Source organism: Hypomesus transpacificus, chromosome 19 (genome assembly GCF_021917145.1).
Source record: "Hypomesus transpacificus isolate Combined female chromosome 19, fHypTra1, whole genome shotgun sequence".
NCBI lineage: Eukaryota > Metazoa > Chordata > Actinopteri > Osmeriformes > Osmeridae > Hypomesus > Hypomesus transpacificus.
In genome coordinates, this window is record NC_061078.1 from 11,749,833 (window position 1) to 11,766,970 (window position 17,138).

The 17,138-nt window shown below is 40.5% G+C and overlaps 1 protein-coding gene across 2 annotated transcripts; it reads left to right on the top strand.

Moving 5' to 3' along the window:
• Window positions 1–1,067: 1,067 nt before the first annotated feature.
• leo1 (LEO1 homolog, Paf1/RNA polymerase II complex component) lies at window positions 1,068–16,752 on the top strand. Of its 2 annotated transcripts, none has more exons than XM_047042162.1 (14): window positions 1,068–1,197; window positions 1,460–1,593; window positions 1,880–2,142; window positions 2,247–2,452; window positions 2,863–2,967; window positions 3,055–3,149; window positions 6,036–6,184; window positions 6,281–6,365; window positions 6,442–6,536; window positions 6,697–6,831; window positions 13,592–13,727; window positions 14,634–14,826; window positions 15,732–15,829; window positions 16,491–16,752. In XM_047042162.1, exons 1-14 carry the CDS (start codon window positions 1,137–1,139, stop codon window positions 16,602–16,604), a joined length of 1,869 nt encoding a protein of 622 aa, XP_046898118.1. In that variant the 5' UTR covers window positions 1,068–1,136; the 3' UTR covers window positions 16,605–16,752. The 2 variants fall into 2 exon arrangements, with proteins under 2 accessions (XP_046898118.1, XP_046898117.1); XM_047042161.1 differs by having other exon boundaries at window positions 1,070–1,197; window positions 1,457–1,593.
• Window positions 16,753–17,138: the final 386 nt, after the last annotated feature.

The window sequence follows — 17,138 nt, forward strand, 5'->3', positions numbered from 1 at the left end:
AACTCCTCCCCAACTGCAAGCGGCTACTCTCGCCGGTCGTTTCATGCAGTTGCAGTCCATGTCTAACGCACCTATTAACTCTATGGGGCATACCCCCCCTCCCCCTTGTGACTTCCACTCTCGTTGCCCATAGGCTTATCGATTGGAAGTGAATAAGGCTACTTCATGAAATGTTTCGGGTGGCGATTTTTTAAATGTAGGTCTACATGAAATTCTACAGCTGTTTAAATTCACTATTATTTATTTATTTTCCTCGGAGGGGCACTTTGACTCGAGGAGGGCAAACGGGCAGTTGCCCGGGCAACCTTAGCCATAGCGTGTGCACGTCCCTGAGTGTAAGGGGTAAGGGGTAAGGGGAAGGGGGCAGGGGCAAGGGGCAAGGGGAAGGGGGAGTATTGGGATTCGGCCTTAGTCCTTGGTATCGGATCAATACCACATTTTGCAGTATCGCACACCCCTAGCAGCTGCAGAGTGAGGCGATAAAGGATCCCTCTAGATCGAAGAGAGCTTGATCGACTGGTTGAGCCTGCATGGTGTGTAATACTGTTCATTTACCAATCAGAGGCTTAAACCAGCCTGCAGCAAGTTACACCGTGGATAAATGTAAGGATAAATACATAAATGTAAGGATAAATAAATGAATGAGAACACATTAAAACGTAAATATATATATATATATATATACACACACAAATACATGCAACATTTATATATTTAGTGTCTCATTTAATTTGTAATTTATATATTTTTTATGTCAATTAGGCATTTCATTATATAATTAGTCATTTTTATTTAAGCTTTGTGTTATATAATTATTTATTTATCCAAGTATTTATTTATTTAGTTTTGGTCCCTATAATCCTCCATATTAAAGTACTGGAATGTGGTAGAGCTAGACAAGGACAGAGATGCCTGTTTACATTTCTGGAAATAACTTGTCTAATAAAAGAATCTGGATTATGCTGGATAGCCTATAATTTACCCAGAAGATGGCAGTAATGCAACAAGATGGATGCCAATTGCCCCAGAGAAGAAGAATTGCCGGAAATGCAGTCCTTAGTGAGACTGGCTAGTTGCTAGCAGAGCCCGTCTATGGACATTCTCTGTTGCTAGTCTGCTGATTTTATCTCATCAAAATGGCGGACATTGACGAACTGTTCGGGAGTGAAGGGGACAGTGACAATAATGAACAACGAGGTGTATTATCCCCCACATGCCGAAATGTTCTGCAATGTCTTTACGTCAGCAATTTTTCTGAAAGGATAGTCTATATTTGTAACAAAGACGTTCTACTGGCCTAGCAAGCCAGAAGCAGATAATCGAGGTTGGCGGATTGACCCTGGTTAGACAAGGACAGTAGCCTACGTTGCATTCTGGTTACTGAATTAGTTTCTGAATTAGTGTGACAGGCTTACTGTGCTTGTTCAGCAACAGAATGTGTGTGTTTTTTTCTCAGCAGTGGATTCCGGCTCTGACTCGGGTTCTGATTCAGAAGATGAAAGACCCCATTCTGCTAGTAACGCGTCTGGCAGCCATAGCGAAAGAGATGAAGATGATGAGGAAGTTCAGGATGCAGGAAAGCCTAGCAACAAGGTGGGTTCAGTGGGAAGTTAATGCATGATATTAATATTTGTGTACTACTCTACATCATGTAGGCTACTACTGTAAAAGCGTCTGCTAAATGAAAAAATGAATAAATGTAAATCACAGGATCTGTACTTCGAATTACTGGTTGGTTGTCAGAAAAGTTGAAGATAAAATAGTACTAATAGTTGATAGAATTGCAAACATCGAGGTACTATTGTGTCCTCATCAGTTTTTAACATTGGTTCATTTGTTAACATCAACTGTGCAATTCATTGATCTTACCTTTCATCAGGAGCTGTTTGGAGATGACAGTGAGGATGAGCCTGGTAGCCAGCACAGCCGCAGTGACAATCAGTCTGAAAACTCAGGCAACCGGTCAGATGCCAGCATGCACTCAGAGCAGGACGAGAATGACCAATCAGATGCTGAACAGCGCAGCGGGTCTGAGTGTGATCTTCAGGAGGAAGATGGAGTTAATAGGTCAGAGGGGGCAAGTCCTATCTCTGGAGCAGGGAGCCATCAATCAAGGAGGGATAGTGCTCGGTCAGACAGAAGGTAAATAACAAAGATGGATCAGTGGTGACTTTCAGTCATGACTTTTACTAAGAGTAATGTCCCTAAATGCTGTGTTTGACGGTTCTTCATTGATTATTTCGCAGTGTGCATAGTGACCCTGGAACTCCCCAATCAGGACCTGGTACTCCTCATTCAGAGGGTGAGGGCTCAGGCAGGGAGAACCAGTCAGAGGATGAGAAGTGGGGGGCCAAGAGTGACCAGTCGGAGGATGAGGAAGAGAAGCGACAGCAGAATTCTGATGAGGAGAGAGAGATCTCTGATGAGGGTCACCGGAGGTCACCCAAGTCAGGTACTTGAGGATTTGTGATTAACTTCATTAATAATGGTGAGCTCTAAGGTTGATGATGATTGCACTGTGTAGTGGTCCTCAAAGGAAGGTCATTGTGAGTAAGATAAGCAATACAGCTTGTGTAGGATAAGAACAAACTGATTATGATATACTTTGTTAAAAACATGTAACAAAATATGGAGCATACAAATACGAAGGGTAATCAGTCTGTATAAATTGATCTTATTAGTCTATGGTTTACTAAGAGCCATATCCTTTACATCTTTCTCAGAAATGTTCTTGAGCCTGTCTGCATTCCTCAATGTAATAAACCTTTAAGCTGGCCTCATATACCATGGGATTATAATCAATAGTGTTTTGTCTGATGATATTGAAGTGTTGTGTGCGTGCACGTCCGTGTATTTCCAAAGGGTCTGCAAAGGGTAGTGATAGCGAAGATGATTTTATCAGACAGAAAACCAAGAAGAAGGCTGCATCCAATTCAGATTCTGACAGTGATGTTGGATCAAAGACAGGTAAAAAAAATCTTAAGGCCTAAAAGTGTTGGATACATTTTTAATGGTGTAATATGAGAGTATAACATTTTCCATCCTCCCCTCCAGGAAAGAAGCCAGCAGCAGATGACCTGTTTGGAGAGGCAGATGACATCTCATCAGACAGTGATGCAGAGAAGCCCCCTACTCCTGGACAACCCCTGGTCAGTCTTCACAGCATCAGTTACCTAGACAGACACACACCCAGCAGCATCCCTGGATGTCCAGTGGTAGGGATGGGCGATAAATCGATTAAAAATAATCTTGAAGAAATGACTTCCTCCCTCAATAAACATATTGTAACATGAATTAATGTCGATAGATAATAATTAGGAACAGCAGTCCATTTAGTTTCTGTGATGACCCTGGCATGTTCTTTACGTTGAATCATGCCGACTGGTGAAAAAAAAAAAAAAAAAAAGCGCAACTTCTCAGACGCTGTTAGCCTATTAGTGGAGGCCCGAAAACCACATTATTTGGTGGCCGGTGGATCACCAATCAGGGCTCGACAATAACAATGGCCCGGGGCTTGTAAAAAGTAACGTCGGGACAGTTAAACTAGCAACTCACTGGTCCGATCGGGCCACGGCAAATTATTGATTGAAAAAAAAAAGTTTACATCCTTCATATGTTTTGCTATCTGCTAAATGCATAAATAACTTTGCAGCTCGAGGGACGCACAAGTGAGTGACGAGACGTCATATTGTAATTCTCTGATCTCGATACATTTTTTAACAACTGGCGCGAGACAATAAAGTGAAGATGGCAGCAAAGTTGAGCTACGAGCTCAAATGGAAGCAGCTTTTTTTTATGGAACGAAGATGCACTGTGTCGTCTGTCGTATGTTCTAAAGCGGACAAAAGTAGATATTTTATACCAAGGCACCGACCATTTTTCGAAAACAATCCCTGACCAGCCATGCTAGCAGACAGCACCTGGTTTGTGTGACAGCTAAACGGATGGTTGACAATCCATCTTCCAGGCCGTTGACCATGCTGGTCAGGAATTTAAATGTAGATGCCCATCGTGTTATTGCACGACTTATAACAACGGTATATCACGTAATCAAGACGGGCCAGCCGTTCGCTTTGTTCCCTCAGACTATTGAATTGCAGCAGAAGAATGGTGTCGACTTGGGTACTTACTAGTATCATACTGATGAAATGCTATGGAAGTTTTTATATATTAGCATTGACGGACCGGAGGTTTCAGTTTCTGTCAGACAGAGTTGTGCAGAGATGGCTGTTAGCAGAGAAGAGAGCACGTCATGTTTGAGGTTAAAAGTCAATTGTTTTGCTGACTATTAACTTTAAATTTTTTATCACTAGAAATGTGATTTCAATGTATTTTTATATCCAGGATGTGTTAAATAAATGGTTAAACATATTAACAGAATAACATAACTTACGTCTTTGGTTTTGTTGTAACAATGATAAATTACAACTTTTGGAGGGGGGGAGTAAAAATTGTCTTGGGGCCATTAAGTTTCAAACCCACTGACCCGGTGGGGCCAGTAAGTTTCAAACCCACTGGCCCGGTGGGGCCAGTGCCAAATCTTTTTAATGTTGAGCCCTGCCAATAATAAATAAAAAAACGGTGCGAGTGGCGTCAACTGTGCCAGTGATGCCCCGAGTCGAGATACAATTAGAAAACAAAAGCATTTTGTTATGAACACTAGTCTATTAAAGTCTGGACTGATAACGAAGACGTAGAGTGTAGCGATTGCGTGGGAGCTTAACGACTGTATTTCCAGTATTTGACATGATGATATTTGCACAATATTAAAGAAATATATTTAGTTATACACTGTGTTCTGCAGTGCATCTAAAGGTAGAATATGTGATGTTCTCCTGTATTCCATGCAGTCGGGGAATCTCCTCCTCCTGCACTGAATTTTGATTTAAAATTTGCGTTGGATTGTACAAGGTGTTTATGGAACAATTATCACTCGGTACAAGCGCAAATAATACTGCTGGATTTAATCTTCATAATAATGATGACATGGAGAAAAAGACATGTGAGGAAAACAAAATATATCAATATTACGAGTAATTGTTCTTCCCACATTTACTTTCTGCAGTCTGACTACAATACGGTCATCTGCGTCGCCAATTCCCACTGTCTCCAAAATGTGCGTAGGCCTAAGATTGGGTCTGAGTTTTCGTCGATGACCGCACTTTCTCCCGCCAAGTTTGTTTTTTATAAATCACAACCTTTGCGTGGGAAGTGGCGTACGAACATTTTAAGCCCCGTTTTCTGCGTACGCAAAGTTTATAAATGAGACCCCTGGTCTTATTGCTGTTAGCTTGTAAATGACTATATCAAAAAGACTGAATTTGTGAATTGCCAATCCTCATTTGATGCCTAAAGCAATGGAAATCAGGCTAAACTGTAGTGAGTTGTTTGTGTAGTCTACATGGCCACAATTGTAGCTAATAACCTTCCAGCTATACTGAAAACAATTAACTTTTAATATTGTTTTTCTCTTAGTTAGCTAGCATTTCATTCAAAAAGAAAACCCCTGCTCACCTGGCATTATTATAGATCATAGAGTCCGCATGTCTTTAATGAGTTGTTGGGTTCTGAAATGGATCTCAAGATAATTGTGGGACAAAAAAAACACAGACAGCGGTTCCTTGCAATATTACATAGATTTTGTTTTTACATTGGAGAATGTTTATTGTTTTTAGTATTTGCATAAAGGGCACTGATGGACTCCTGCAATCTTCTGTGTATTTGAGTGTACAGCTTGGATGTAGTCTGCAGTGAAATAAGCACGTTTAGGAAAATACTGTGGTTCATATCTGTGTATTGACCGGCAGGGGGCATACCAAATGGTTCAATAAAATACCGTATATTTTTGCATCCCTATCGTTCCCTGGAACTGTTCCTCAAAGACTGATTGTGCTCAAATCTCTTCTCTTATTTAACCCGTTATGGAGGGTTGATTCATTAATGCATCCATACAGTGCTGTTGACTCAGCTGTTCTTATTGTGTGTGCATTTGTGTATGTCGTTCTTTTTGTTTGTCTCCCTTCGTACTTCTCTAGGACATCGAGGAAGGTATGGACGGAGAGCAGGCTGAGGAGGAGCCGGTCCCAGAGACTCGTATTGAAGTGGAGATCCCGAAAGTTAGCACAGATCTAGGATCAGACCTGTACTTTGTCAAACTGCCTAACTTCCTGTCTGTGGAGCCTAGGTGAGACGTTCAAGTTCCATAAACCCACTATAGTAATGGCGGTAAACAAGTGTAGGTTTTGTTTTTTTATTTTAAACATGTCATCTTCCTACCTAGACCCTTTGACCCACAGTATTATGAGGATGAGTTTGAGGATGAAGAGATGTTGGATGAAGAGGGTCGGACTAGACTCAAGCTGAAGGTGTGTCTCTCTTAATGGTTTTGTGAAGGATTGTGTATGAGTGTATCTGTATCTACTAGTTTTATTCTTTGGGCAGGTGGAGAATACTATTCGATGGAGAGCGAAGAGGGATGAGGAGGGGAATGAGACACGCGAAAGCAACGCTCGCATCGTCAAGTGGTCTGATGGCAGGTCAGTACATACATAGGTGTACATAGAATATCATAAAATATATCTGAGGTTGAATGTCATAACTGCCAAGCACATGTTAAAATATTACTGATATTCAAAATATTCTAATATTACTGATATTACTGACATTGTGTTACTATTTCATTGCTTTATTCCCCAGCATGTCACTCCACCTAGGGAATGAAGTGTTTGACGTTTACAAGGCCCCTCTACAGGGAGACCACAACCATCTATTTATCAGACAGGGCACTGGATTACAGGGGCAGGCTGTGTTCAAGACCAAACTCACCTTCAGGTAACATGCAAACATGAAGACAAATGTGACACGCTCTGGTGAAAAGGGCATTTCATGCTAACTAAACCAGCTTCAAACTTTAACAGTTCTTTTGCAGAAAAATTACCATATATAGGCATGTCCTGCACAGGAGAAAACATTCTCAAATGAAACATTTGTTACTTTTTGCGATGTCGGAATCCTTGGCTATGAAACACAGCCACAATTTTGACCGCTCCACTTTAGGAACCGGTTCCATAGTGGAACCGGGTTTCGGTACCCAACCCTATTGTTGTCTTTCATTATTCATCAAAATTGAATTTATTATAAAGGATGTCACACACATTGTGGGTTAGACTGCAGCTGGTCTATAAATGCGTAGCCAGAATTTATCAATATAATGTTCGGTTGACAATGATCACGTTGTTGTCCCGAGTCAAAAGTATAAACACACAGGAATATAAACATTCAATGGTCTGATAGATCCAGTTATCCTGGCAAACATTTATTGTTCTTCATTTATTGTGATGGCACGGTCCAAGGCCTATTGAAAATATGAGAGGCAAGTGAAACTTGTTTGGAAATTCTCAGATTTTCTTATTACTGTAATATCTGGACTCCAGGTCCCAGTGTGGATCTCAGGTTACGCATGAGCAGTAGCGCATTAGCCTACAGTTCATCCAAAAAGTATCCACAGCCTTATACCAAAATTGATTCAATTCATTATTCCTCAATTTTACACACTAATACCCAATAATGGAAAAAGTGAAAAAAGTTAGTTTCATGTTGTTTATAGATTTGCAAAAATGATGAACGAAAATATAACATGTACATAAGTATTCACAGCGTTTGCTGTTGAATGGGGACAGTGCAAAGCCATTTTCAGACCTCTCCAGAGATGTTCAATCGGGTTCAAGTCTGGGTTCTGGCTGGGCCCCTCAAGGAGATACACAGAGTTCTCCCAGAGCCACTCCTTTGTCATCTTGGCTGTGTGCTTAGGGTCAGTGTCCTGTTGGAAGATGAACCTTTGCCCAGTCTGAGGTCCAGAGTACTCTGGAGCAGATTTTCATAAAGGATGTCTCTATACATTGCTGCATTCATCTTTCCCTCAATCCTGACTAGTCTTCTACTTCCTGCTGCTGAAAAACATCCCCACAGCATGAAGCTGCTACCACCATGCTTCACTGTAGGGATGGTATTGGCTAGGTGATGAGCGTGCGGTGAGTCTTTCAGGTGCCTTTTGTCAAACTCCAGGCATGCTGTCATATGCCTTTTACTTGTATGGCATCCCTCTGGCCACTCTACCATACATGCCTGATTGGTGGAGTGCTGCAGAGATTGTTGTCCTTTTGGAAGGTTCTCCTCTCTTCACAGAGCAACGCTGGAGCTCTGTCAGAGTGACCATCTGGTTCTTGGTCACCTCTGACTAAAGCCCTTCTCCCCCAATCGCTCAGTTTGGCCAGGCGGCCAAATCTGGGAAAAGTCAAGGTGGTTCCAAACTTCTTCCATTTATAGATGATGGAAACCACTGTGCTCATTGGGACCTTCAATGCTGCAGACATTTTTGTACCCTTCCCCAGATCTCTGCCTAAATACTAGGGCTGAGACTCGACTGAACACTTTGGAAAAATGAATTAATGTAAATTTGAAAGAAAAGAAATCTATAAATGTCCCAAAGTTTTTCATCTAACCATTTTGTGTGATGTTAACAACATGTACATTTTTCAACCCAATGCGTGTTAGCATGAATTAGGCCAACTTAAGTTTTTCAAATGGTAGGCCTACATCATATTCGATGTGGAACTGTTGTTGGCAGCTTTCATACCAGAAGATGGCGTACGGTCAAAACTCGAAAAGTACCTACGCACAGAAATATTCACATGTATAAAACCGTCGTACGCCAGGTCCTGCGCACCTTTCCTTTTCTAAATCACAATCATAGTGAGATTGACCGCACGTGAACGAGCCACTGACCCCGCCTTGCCTCCTCCCATAAATGAATATGCAGATGGGCAGTAAATGCACTCCTGAGGTCATTTCTTTGTCTGAATTACCGTATTTCTTTGAATAAACGCCGCCCTCAAATAAACGCTGCACTAAAAATGAACGTTAAACTCTGCTGCGTTTATTCGAAGAAATACGGTGACTGTGAGATCGAGGCTCTGACAACCGAGTGTGGAGGCGAGAAAATGTGTCCCGTTTGGCGGGCCTGTCATCAGACATTAGCGACAAAAGAAAGTCGGCGGAGTGGAAAACTGTCACTATTTGCGCCCTTTCTTGTTTTTAACCTGTATCACTTTGAGATTTAGCTAAATGTAAAGTGCATTACAAATAAAATTATTATTATAGGGCCATAAATGCTGTGGGTTCAGTGAACCGGACCATGGCAGAAATTTAGAAGAAATGGTCCGATGTAAAACTTTAAATGAATACATGGCAGCTATAGGGTTAGCGTGACATGCATTTCCTGAGTGATTTTGTTGTTTGTTTGACACCCTCAAGTTTAACAGAAGTTAAGTGGTGGCGGATTAAACAGAAGGCTATGTAGCATTTCCCGTTTTGGCATTTTGATTTGATCATTCACATTAATCAAACTTTAATTTTCATGTTTTTTTTATAGTGAACGTCATAAACATAGTAGTGGAAACTTTATTCTGTAATATTTGGTGAGTTTCGGCACTTTTCAGTTCGAATTTGCCACGTTACAGAGCCAGACAAGACTTAACGGACCGTCCGCACATTCTCACGTCTGCTCAAAAGTTTCCGTGATGGCCCGCACATTCTCACGTCAAGTAAATCTTTATACATCACAAAGTGTGCGTGAAAACCAGAGTACGCAAGCTTTTTGTGCGTATGCAACGTTTATACATGAGGCCCCTGGTACTTTGATGAAATACTTCCATACCACAGATTTATTTTCCTAAAGGATTAATAACACCAACTGTAGACAAAGTATGGTAGAGTTTGTAGTTAAGCTTAACAGCTACAATTCTGCTCATGTGCCGTGTGCAAAAAACAAAACGCAGATTAACGAAAGGGAAAACAGTAACACCTTTTTTTTTTATTATATATTTTTTGAGTTGCTTTATTTGTCTTAAATAATATAATCTACAATTTCTGTAGAACATTTCTTTCATTTAGCAATGGTGACACAAGCAGGAATCAGATCTCACACTGCCATACGGCTGCTCGACTGAAACAAATCTTAGTCGACCAAGAGCATATCGACCAAATCATTGACCAGTAGACTGAGTGGGCCCTACTAAATACAATTCCTTGGACATCATGGCTTGGTTTGTGGTCTGACATGCACTGTCAACTGTGGGACCTTATATAGACAGGTGTGTGCCTTTCCAAATCATGTCTAATCAACTGGACTCCACTGAAGTTGTAGAAACATCTCAAGAAAGATCATTGGAAACAGGATGCACCTGAGCTCAATTTTGACTATCATGGCAAAGGCTGTAAAAAATTATTTACATATGATTTTTTGTTTCTTTTTAATATATTACAATTGTAATATCTATTTTTTTCACGTTATCATCATGGGTATTTCGTATAGACTTTTGCGGGGGAAAATATATTCAATCCATTTTGGAATACGGTTGTAACTGAACAACATGTGGAAAGTGAAGCACTGTGAATACTTTCCAGATGCACTGTATGTGTGCCAACCAAATTGCAAAAGTTGTCTGCCTTTCTACACCAACTACAAGGACAGATAATATACAGTGAACAATATGTCAAAACAGAAGCAAAGATCATCGCTTGCTGGACAACCTTACCATTGGCAATTCAGAAATACAGTTTTGGGTGCTCTAGCCAACTGTTATTTAGAAGCGATTCGCTTTTACAGATAACCAATATAATACCTTTTTATCAACATAAACAATTGATAACGTAGGAAACAGCAGATAAATAGAGGCGACATTGGGCCTCATTCTCGAACGCAGTTAAGAAGAATTTAAGAAGGAAGTTCTTTGGAATTGGATTTAGGAAAACATTTGGCATTCATGAACGTTTTCTCATTTGGGATTTGTTCTGAACTTCAGAAGACTTTCCAAACTCGAAATAGCAGTTGTAAATCGGCCAGAGTTGTCTCAAATGCGATTCCTTAAAAAACCACATGGATCAAAGGAATCGCATTTAAGAAAACTCTCTGTGTTTGAAGTGTTAATTAAGTTATGAGAAATCGTTGTTGATTGCGTTCACACCAACTCTACAGACTATGGCAAGCCGTTTTATCATTTAACCAATGAATTGTTGATATCCAAAATTCAAATTCTGAATATCAAGAATTGCATTTTGGATATCAAGAATTCATTGGTTAAATGATAAAACGGCTTGCCATAACAGACATCCTCGGATTTAAATAATTATAATAATTAACCTGGCTTAGTGTACACTGTTAGATCCAGTGGAAAACAATTCCACTGCTCATCTTACTAGTATGATGTTGCAACGATGCACCTGTGCACCGGTTGCTTTTCGCTTGGACATAACTTGCGTTCCTGTTGCTTTCCTAATTGTGTCAATTCTGACTGCACACGTCACTGCTGTTGCGTGCCTTTATAAGGAGCTGTCGGGGAGTGTATGTATGCAAATTCAGGAGCACGAGGACGAGCTTTCAACTTAAGAAAACTCATCCCGGGGAGCACAGCTCAGAAAACTTCTGCTGCGTGGGAACACATTTTCAAGCGTTCATGAAATTGGTGAATGTCTTTTTCTTACGTTGTTTTTCCGAAGCCCATAAGAAACAATTCAGAAGAAACTTGAGAAAATGTTCGAGAATGAGGCCCAATATCCTTTGCATGAATGTTAGAGCATTGGAAAATTGGTTGAAAATAATGAGAAATTGCTTTTATGATGTGCATAAGTGAATAGAATAGATAAAGTCCTTCAGAAATGACAGAAAATTTCAATTGTGATCCGAGAAATATAGGTACCAAAGCCACAGAAGAACTGTCATCACCAGCTGCATCATAGGCACTTCACTATCTACACTCCTCAAAAAAAGTTTTGATACGTTATTTCGGTCGATTATTCCGTCCCTTCAATAATACCAATTGGTATTGTATTTCATATCGTTGGAAAGCCTGTCGCAAGTCAGCCAACAAGTTTGCGTTGGTCACTCTGGCATGCCAAGCTGATCTTACTTGAAGCTCAAAACGAGAGTGAATACCAACAGAAGAATATTGCAGGGGATTTGGGCACATTTTTGGGGGCCGCTACCCACACAGTAAGCTTTGTTGCTCATTCCACGAATGCACAATCCTTACAAGTTGTACCTCGTTGTAAAGGTGACTAATCAGGCTTTTCAACAATCTAAAATAAAGTACCAATTGGTATTATTAAAGGTGAGGAATAATCGACAGAAATAACATTTCAAAACTCTTTGAGGAGTTTATAATTCCAGATATGTGTTTGTCACTGACATAATTGCGGGCTTGTGCCCCATCTATAAGCGTGAGGTCTAAAATCTTTCACAGGGGATTTCTCTGCTAGAGCATTCCAGATTTACCAACATTCAGATACGTGTCTTCTTCAACTATTTTGCAGATGTCAATATATGACACAACATTTGAAAGCTTACAATCTGCACTTTCATAATCAGTAAAAAAAGATGCGAAATTACCTTGGCCGACTACGGCCCTTTTTCACCAGAGCGTCTCACATATTGTCCCAGCTAGGGCTAGGCGATTGTATTTATTTTAATACTTGCGGTATTTCATAATCTACCTCCTAAATGTTCCATACCACGGTAGGTGCGGTAACAAAACATCCTCACTCAACACTAGTGTATTATGTTGCACTGCTGTTAGGTGCATATAGTAACACTGTAAGGATGAAATCTCTCAACAGGTAGACCGGACAGAGGCACGACGATTAGAAAAAGGTTGACACGGGTTTTATTAGCAACGACATCGGATCATGTCACCAATCCTCAACAGAGTGGCTAGCATGAGTGAGAAACATGTCTCTCAGATGGACATTATATACATGAGCTGGACAGTACAAATATAGTAACCACCAAAACATGTCCTTAAACAGTACACATTCCACGACTTAATGCACAGGGAAAACAACACACAGGTGGTGTGGTCATCACTCATTGTTTGTACTATTTTCTGCATGTTGCTCTTTCCAAAGGTGAAAGTACACATTTCCAATCTATGTGTATTGTCTGAGGCTCACTACGTGACCTCTTGACCACAGCAAGAGAAAACCTCACATATGTATAGAAAATCTGCATATCAAATACAGATTATCAACAAAACTTTTATTTGTATTCCACGAATGGATAGTCAAGTAGCCTGCTAGCAAGCAAGCTGAATGTGGAAAAACAGAGGAAAAAAACAGTTCTTCAAGACATCTCTTGCTGTTCATCTGTTTTCAGAATGTATTTGTACTTTACACAAACATTTTGAAGCTGTTTTTATGTATTGGTCATTATGCAATGTTTTTATTAGTCTGGCCCACTTGAGTTCAAAGTGGACTGTATGAGGTAAAAAAATAAAAAGAGTTTGACTCCCAGCCGGCAGCAGCAAGACCTGGACAAATACTGAAGCCATTACCAAAAAATTACAATAACACATTCCAGTACAATCAGAAATGTACCGAAAGTACCGCCCTGATACTCTGAAAGCGACCTGGTTGTCTGGCTGTGTAGATTTGTCTGTTTTTGAGGAGGGTCTATTATCAGTCTCATGTTCAATGTTTTTCAAGTAAACTTTTTTTTTTATATCCAGGGACAATTTAATTTGTGTATCTCTTTTTCTAGGCCCCACTCCACAGACAGTGCCACCCATAGAAAAATGACTCTGTCTCTGGCTGACCGTTGCTCCAAAACTCAGAAAATCAGGATCCTGCCCATGGCTGGACGTGACCCGGAGTCCCAACGAAATGAGATGATCAAGGTCACATACACACACATACTACCTTTGTCAGTTCTACAGACCCTGATGATCGTACTTCCACTTGCAACAATGTCAAAATCTAACGCACAGAATTACATTGGATACCCAGTCTACACAACCACCAGGTGGCACATGCTAGCATGTAACTGAACAGGACTGACCAAACATACATTTCAACAATAATACAGTACAACAACATATATTTAATATCAACATCTTATGAGAGCCATATTGTTAAGATGGTTGCATTAATTTCAAGGATTAAATCCAATTGAGTCCTAATGGTGCATTCAGACATGCAGCGCCGCAGCACTTGGATGCTCTGTGTGAGTTGGGGCTGAGCGATATATCGAATATTAGCGATAATATCGCAATAAAGTTTTCGCCAATGTAACATTTGAAAATATTGTAAATATAGAATATACATTAAATTAAATATGGAATATAAAAATTCGATATACACAAGTCCTTGTGTTGCTTGTGTTTTAAGTAGGGTGACCAGACGTCCTCTTTTACCCAGACATGTCCTCTTTTCGAGACCTAAAAAATGCGTCCGGCAGGGATTCCAAAATTGTCCGGGATTTTGCCTCACCGGATATTTGTGTTTCTCTGGGTCTTTCATAAACTTCCTTGCGTCCTTACAAGTTTTGGAAAGGGTATCTCCCTTACGTTCCACCTTTGTGCGCGAGCTCTGACTGTAGAGAGAACTGTCATTTTGATCAGATAGTGCGTAATGTATGTTTTCTATTGCCCGGGAATTAACTAATATTTACCTTCAGAGTTCTAGTCGGTCCCCAAAGCATAAGTTATTTTTCCGAAACTGTAGCTAGCTAGCTTGATCATATTTTGATTTGACAGTTTTCCTACAGATGTAATTGATCTCCTCTTTCTTCTTGTTCCATGCAGAAGGAGGAAGAACGCCTACGTGCGTCTATTCGCAGGGAGTCCCAGCAGAGAAGGATGAGGGAGAAACAGCATCAGAGGGGGCTGAGTGCTGGATACTTAGAGCCTGATCGCTATGATGATGACGAGGAGGGAGAGGAGGCCATCAGCCTAGCAGCCATCAAGAGCAAATATAAGGGAGGGGGTGGCCTTAGGGGTGAGGACACACACAGTTACAAACTTCATGTTAGGAATGGTGTAAACCCCAGTAGAATGATGCACTGTGGTTATTGTTTGTTAAATGCAAATCTAATAAGTTAAAACCTAAGTCTACATCTTGCAAAATCATATTTTTCAATTTTATAACCTGAATTCAAAATTGAATACATTTAGATATCTCATATTCATCTGTACTCCTATTAACAATTAATTGCATATTGATGACACCACTTAGTGCATGTGAAGTAGATTCTTGAGAAAAAATGTTTTGGGATGACTGTCAGATCTTTGGCCCAATAGCATCACCCAACTCTTGGTATCATCACTCTTCCATGATTAGGGAAATACATATTTCACTGTGTGTCTGATAGTTCCACATTGAACTATCTGCCTAAAAGTTATCAAGGGTCTGAATTAAACCAGCACAAACTAGTTAACACTTAGTATATTACGATTTGCCGTAGGGATAGATCCCCCCCCCCCAAAAAAAAAGAAAAATATTGGTGAGCATAGTCTTCCACGATGGGGTGCATTGCCTGTTATTTTCTTGAATTGCTACCTTGGAAGAAGATACTTAAGGCGCCATGAGTTTGGTGATGCTTATTGCTCAACCTAACTGCCTGAAATCAGTCTTCAAAATTTAAATCAGTCTTCAAACTTGAATTGCCTGAATTCAGACTTCCTAGGAATCAGGGCTTTTTAAATATTTAATCAGATGTGTGCATGGATATGCAAATAATAATTTATTTGCATTACATTTGATGTGCAGACAAAATCATGCACTCTATTTGTCAAATTGTAGGCAGGTATGAATCATGAACATTATAGGTGTTGTATATATTTTTTACATCTCCAACTCCCCCCCCCAAAAAAAAAAAAATAATAATAATACTCACCCTGCAGAGGAGCGAGCAAGGATTTATTCGTCTGACAGTGATGAGGGCTCAGATGATGACAAGGCCCAAAGGCTTCTGAAGGCCAAGAAGCTGGACAGTGACGAGGTAAGATGAGCAGAGTGCAACACTACCACACTACAGGAGCAGGAGGACACTGAGGCCAGGACTATTCATAACAGGAGTTGTACTGTATTGTATACATTTACATTACATTTAGTCATTTAGCAGACGCTCTTATCCAGAGCGACTTGCAGTAACTACATTCTCCCCGAGGCAAGTAGGATGAAGTGCCTTGCCCAAGGACACAATGTCATTTGGCACAGATGGGAATCAAACCAACAACCTTCTGATTACTAGCCCGACTCCCTTACTGCTCAGCCATCTGACCCCCAATACAGGCTTGTATACAGGCTCACTGCTTGGCCAGGGAGAGTTATACTCTTTGCTCTTCAAATGTGGTGGAACAGTGAATGCCAGACCCCAGGGGGCACATTTATAAAGCATTCAACAATAGTGTTGCCATGAAAACACAATCAAACTGTATAACTCTGAAGTCACCCCACTATTCAAATTGTAATAGTGATGTGCGTCTGTGTGATCGGGACCTAATCTGCAGAAGGTAGGAAACGCTGTTGGAAAAATTGAAGATGTAACACATTTTCCAATAAACGCATATTAGAATTTCCTCATGACCTGGCAGGAAATGGTGACAGGCAAAGATGCAAGGGAGACCAAAGATAATCTATCTCTGTCTCCCTCTCTGCAGGAAGGAGAGAGCTCAGGAAAGAGGAAGATTGAGGATGATGAGGAAACTGCCACCAAGAAGGCCAAGAAGTATGTAATCAGCGATGAAGAGGAGGAAGAGGAAGATGATGAATGAATGTTAATTTTTTTACATATTGCTACTGTGCTGTCTATTCGGGCTGTATACGCTGCAGTTTTGGGATATTTTCCATGGATGACCCTAGTGCCTGTGTGTTTGTAGCTATGTGCAACTGAGGTAGGAAATAAAGAGTAACCAAAATGTAGAAGTCCTTTTTAATGACGCTAAAATCAATCCTTCTTACAAATTTAAACTTTTAAGGTAGAGACAGATTAAGGTTGGGGGATTTAATAGTTTTAAGGGCGCAAACAAGAAACCGCAGAGAAACTACGGTTTACCAGCCAGGCTCTGGGGTACAGACTAAGGCACTGGTATAGAGCTCGCAAAATTAAGCAACTTTTGTGTCTTGCTCATGCAATTAATCCAGAAGTTGGGGGGACAGTTTCCACCATGTGGGTGTAATAATTGCAGAATTAAGTGGCTAGTGCCTATATGATGAATATATCCACCATGAAAAATCCATATAATATTAGCCTACTACTACAGCAAGTGAACAGAGCATGCTAACTGACACGAGTGCTGCTGAAGCTG

Bases quoted from the DNA above. Each gene is read 5' to 3' on its own strand.
- leo1 (XM_047042161.1), top strand. From the start codon at position 1,137: ATGGCGGACATTGACGAACTGTTCGGGAGTGAAGGGGACAGTGACAAT. The intron at 6,366-6,441 runs GTGTGTCTCTCT...TTCTTTGGGCAG, and splicing joins GGACTAGACTCAAGCTGAAG to GTGGAGAATACTATTCGATG. The intron at 14,827-15,731 runs GTGAGGACACAC...CTCACCCTGCAG, and splicing joins GGGAGGGGGTGGCCTTAGGG to AGGAGCGAGCAAGGATTTAT.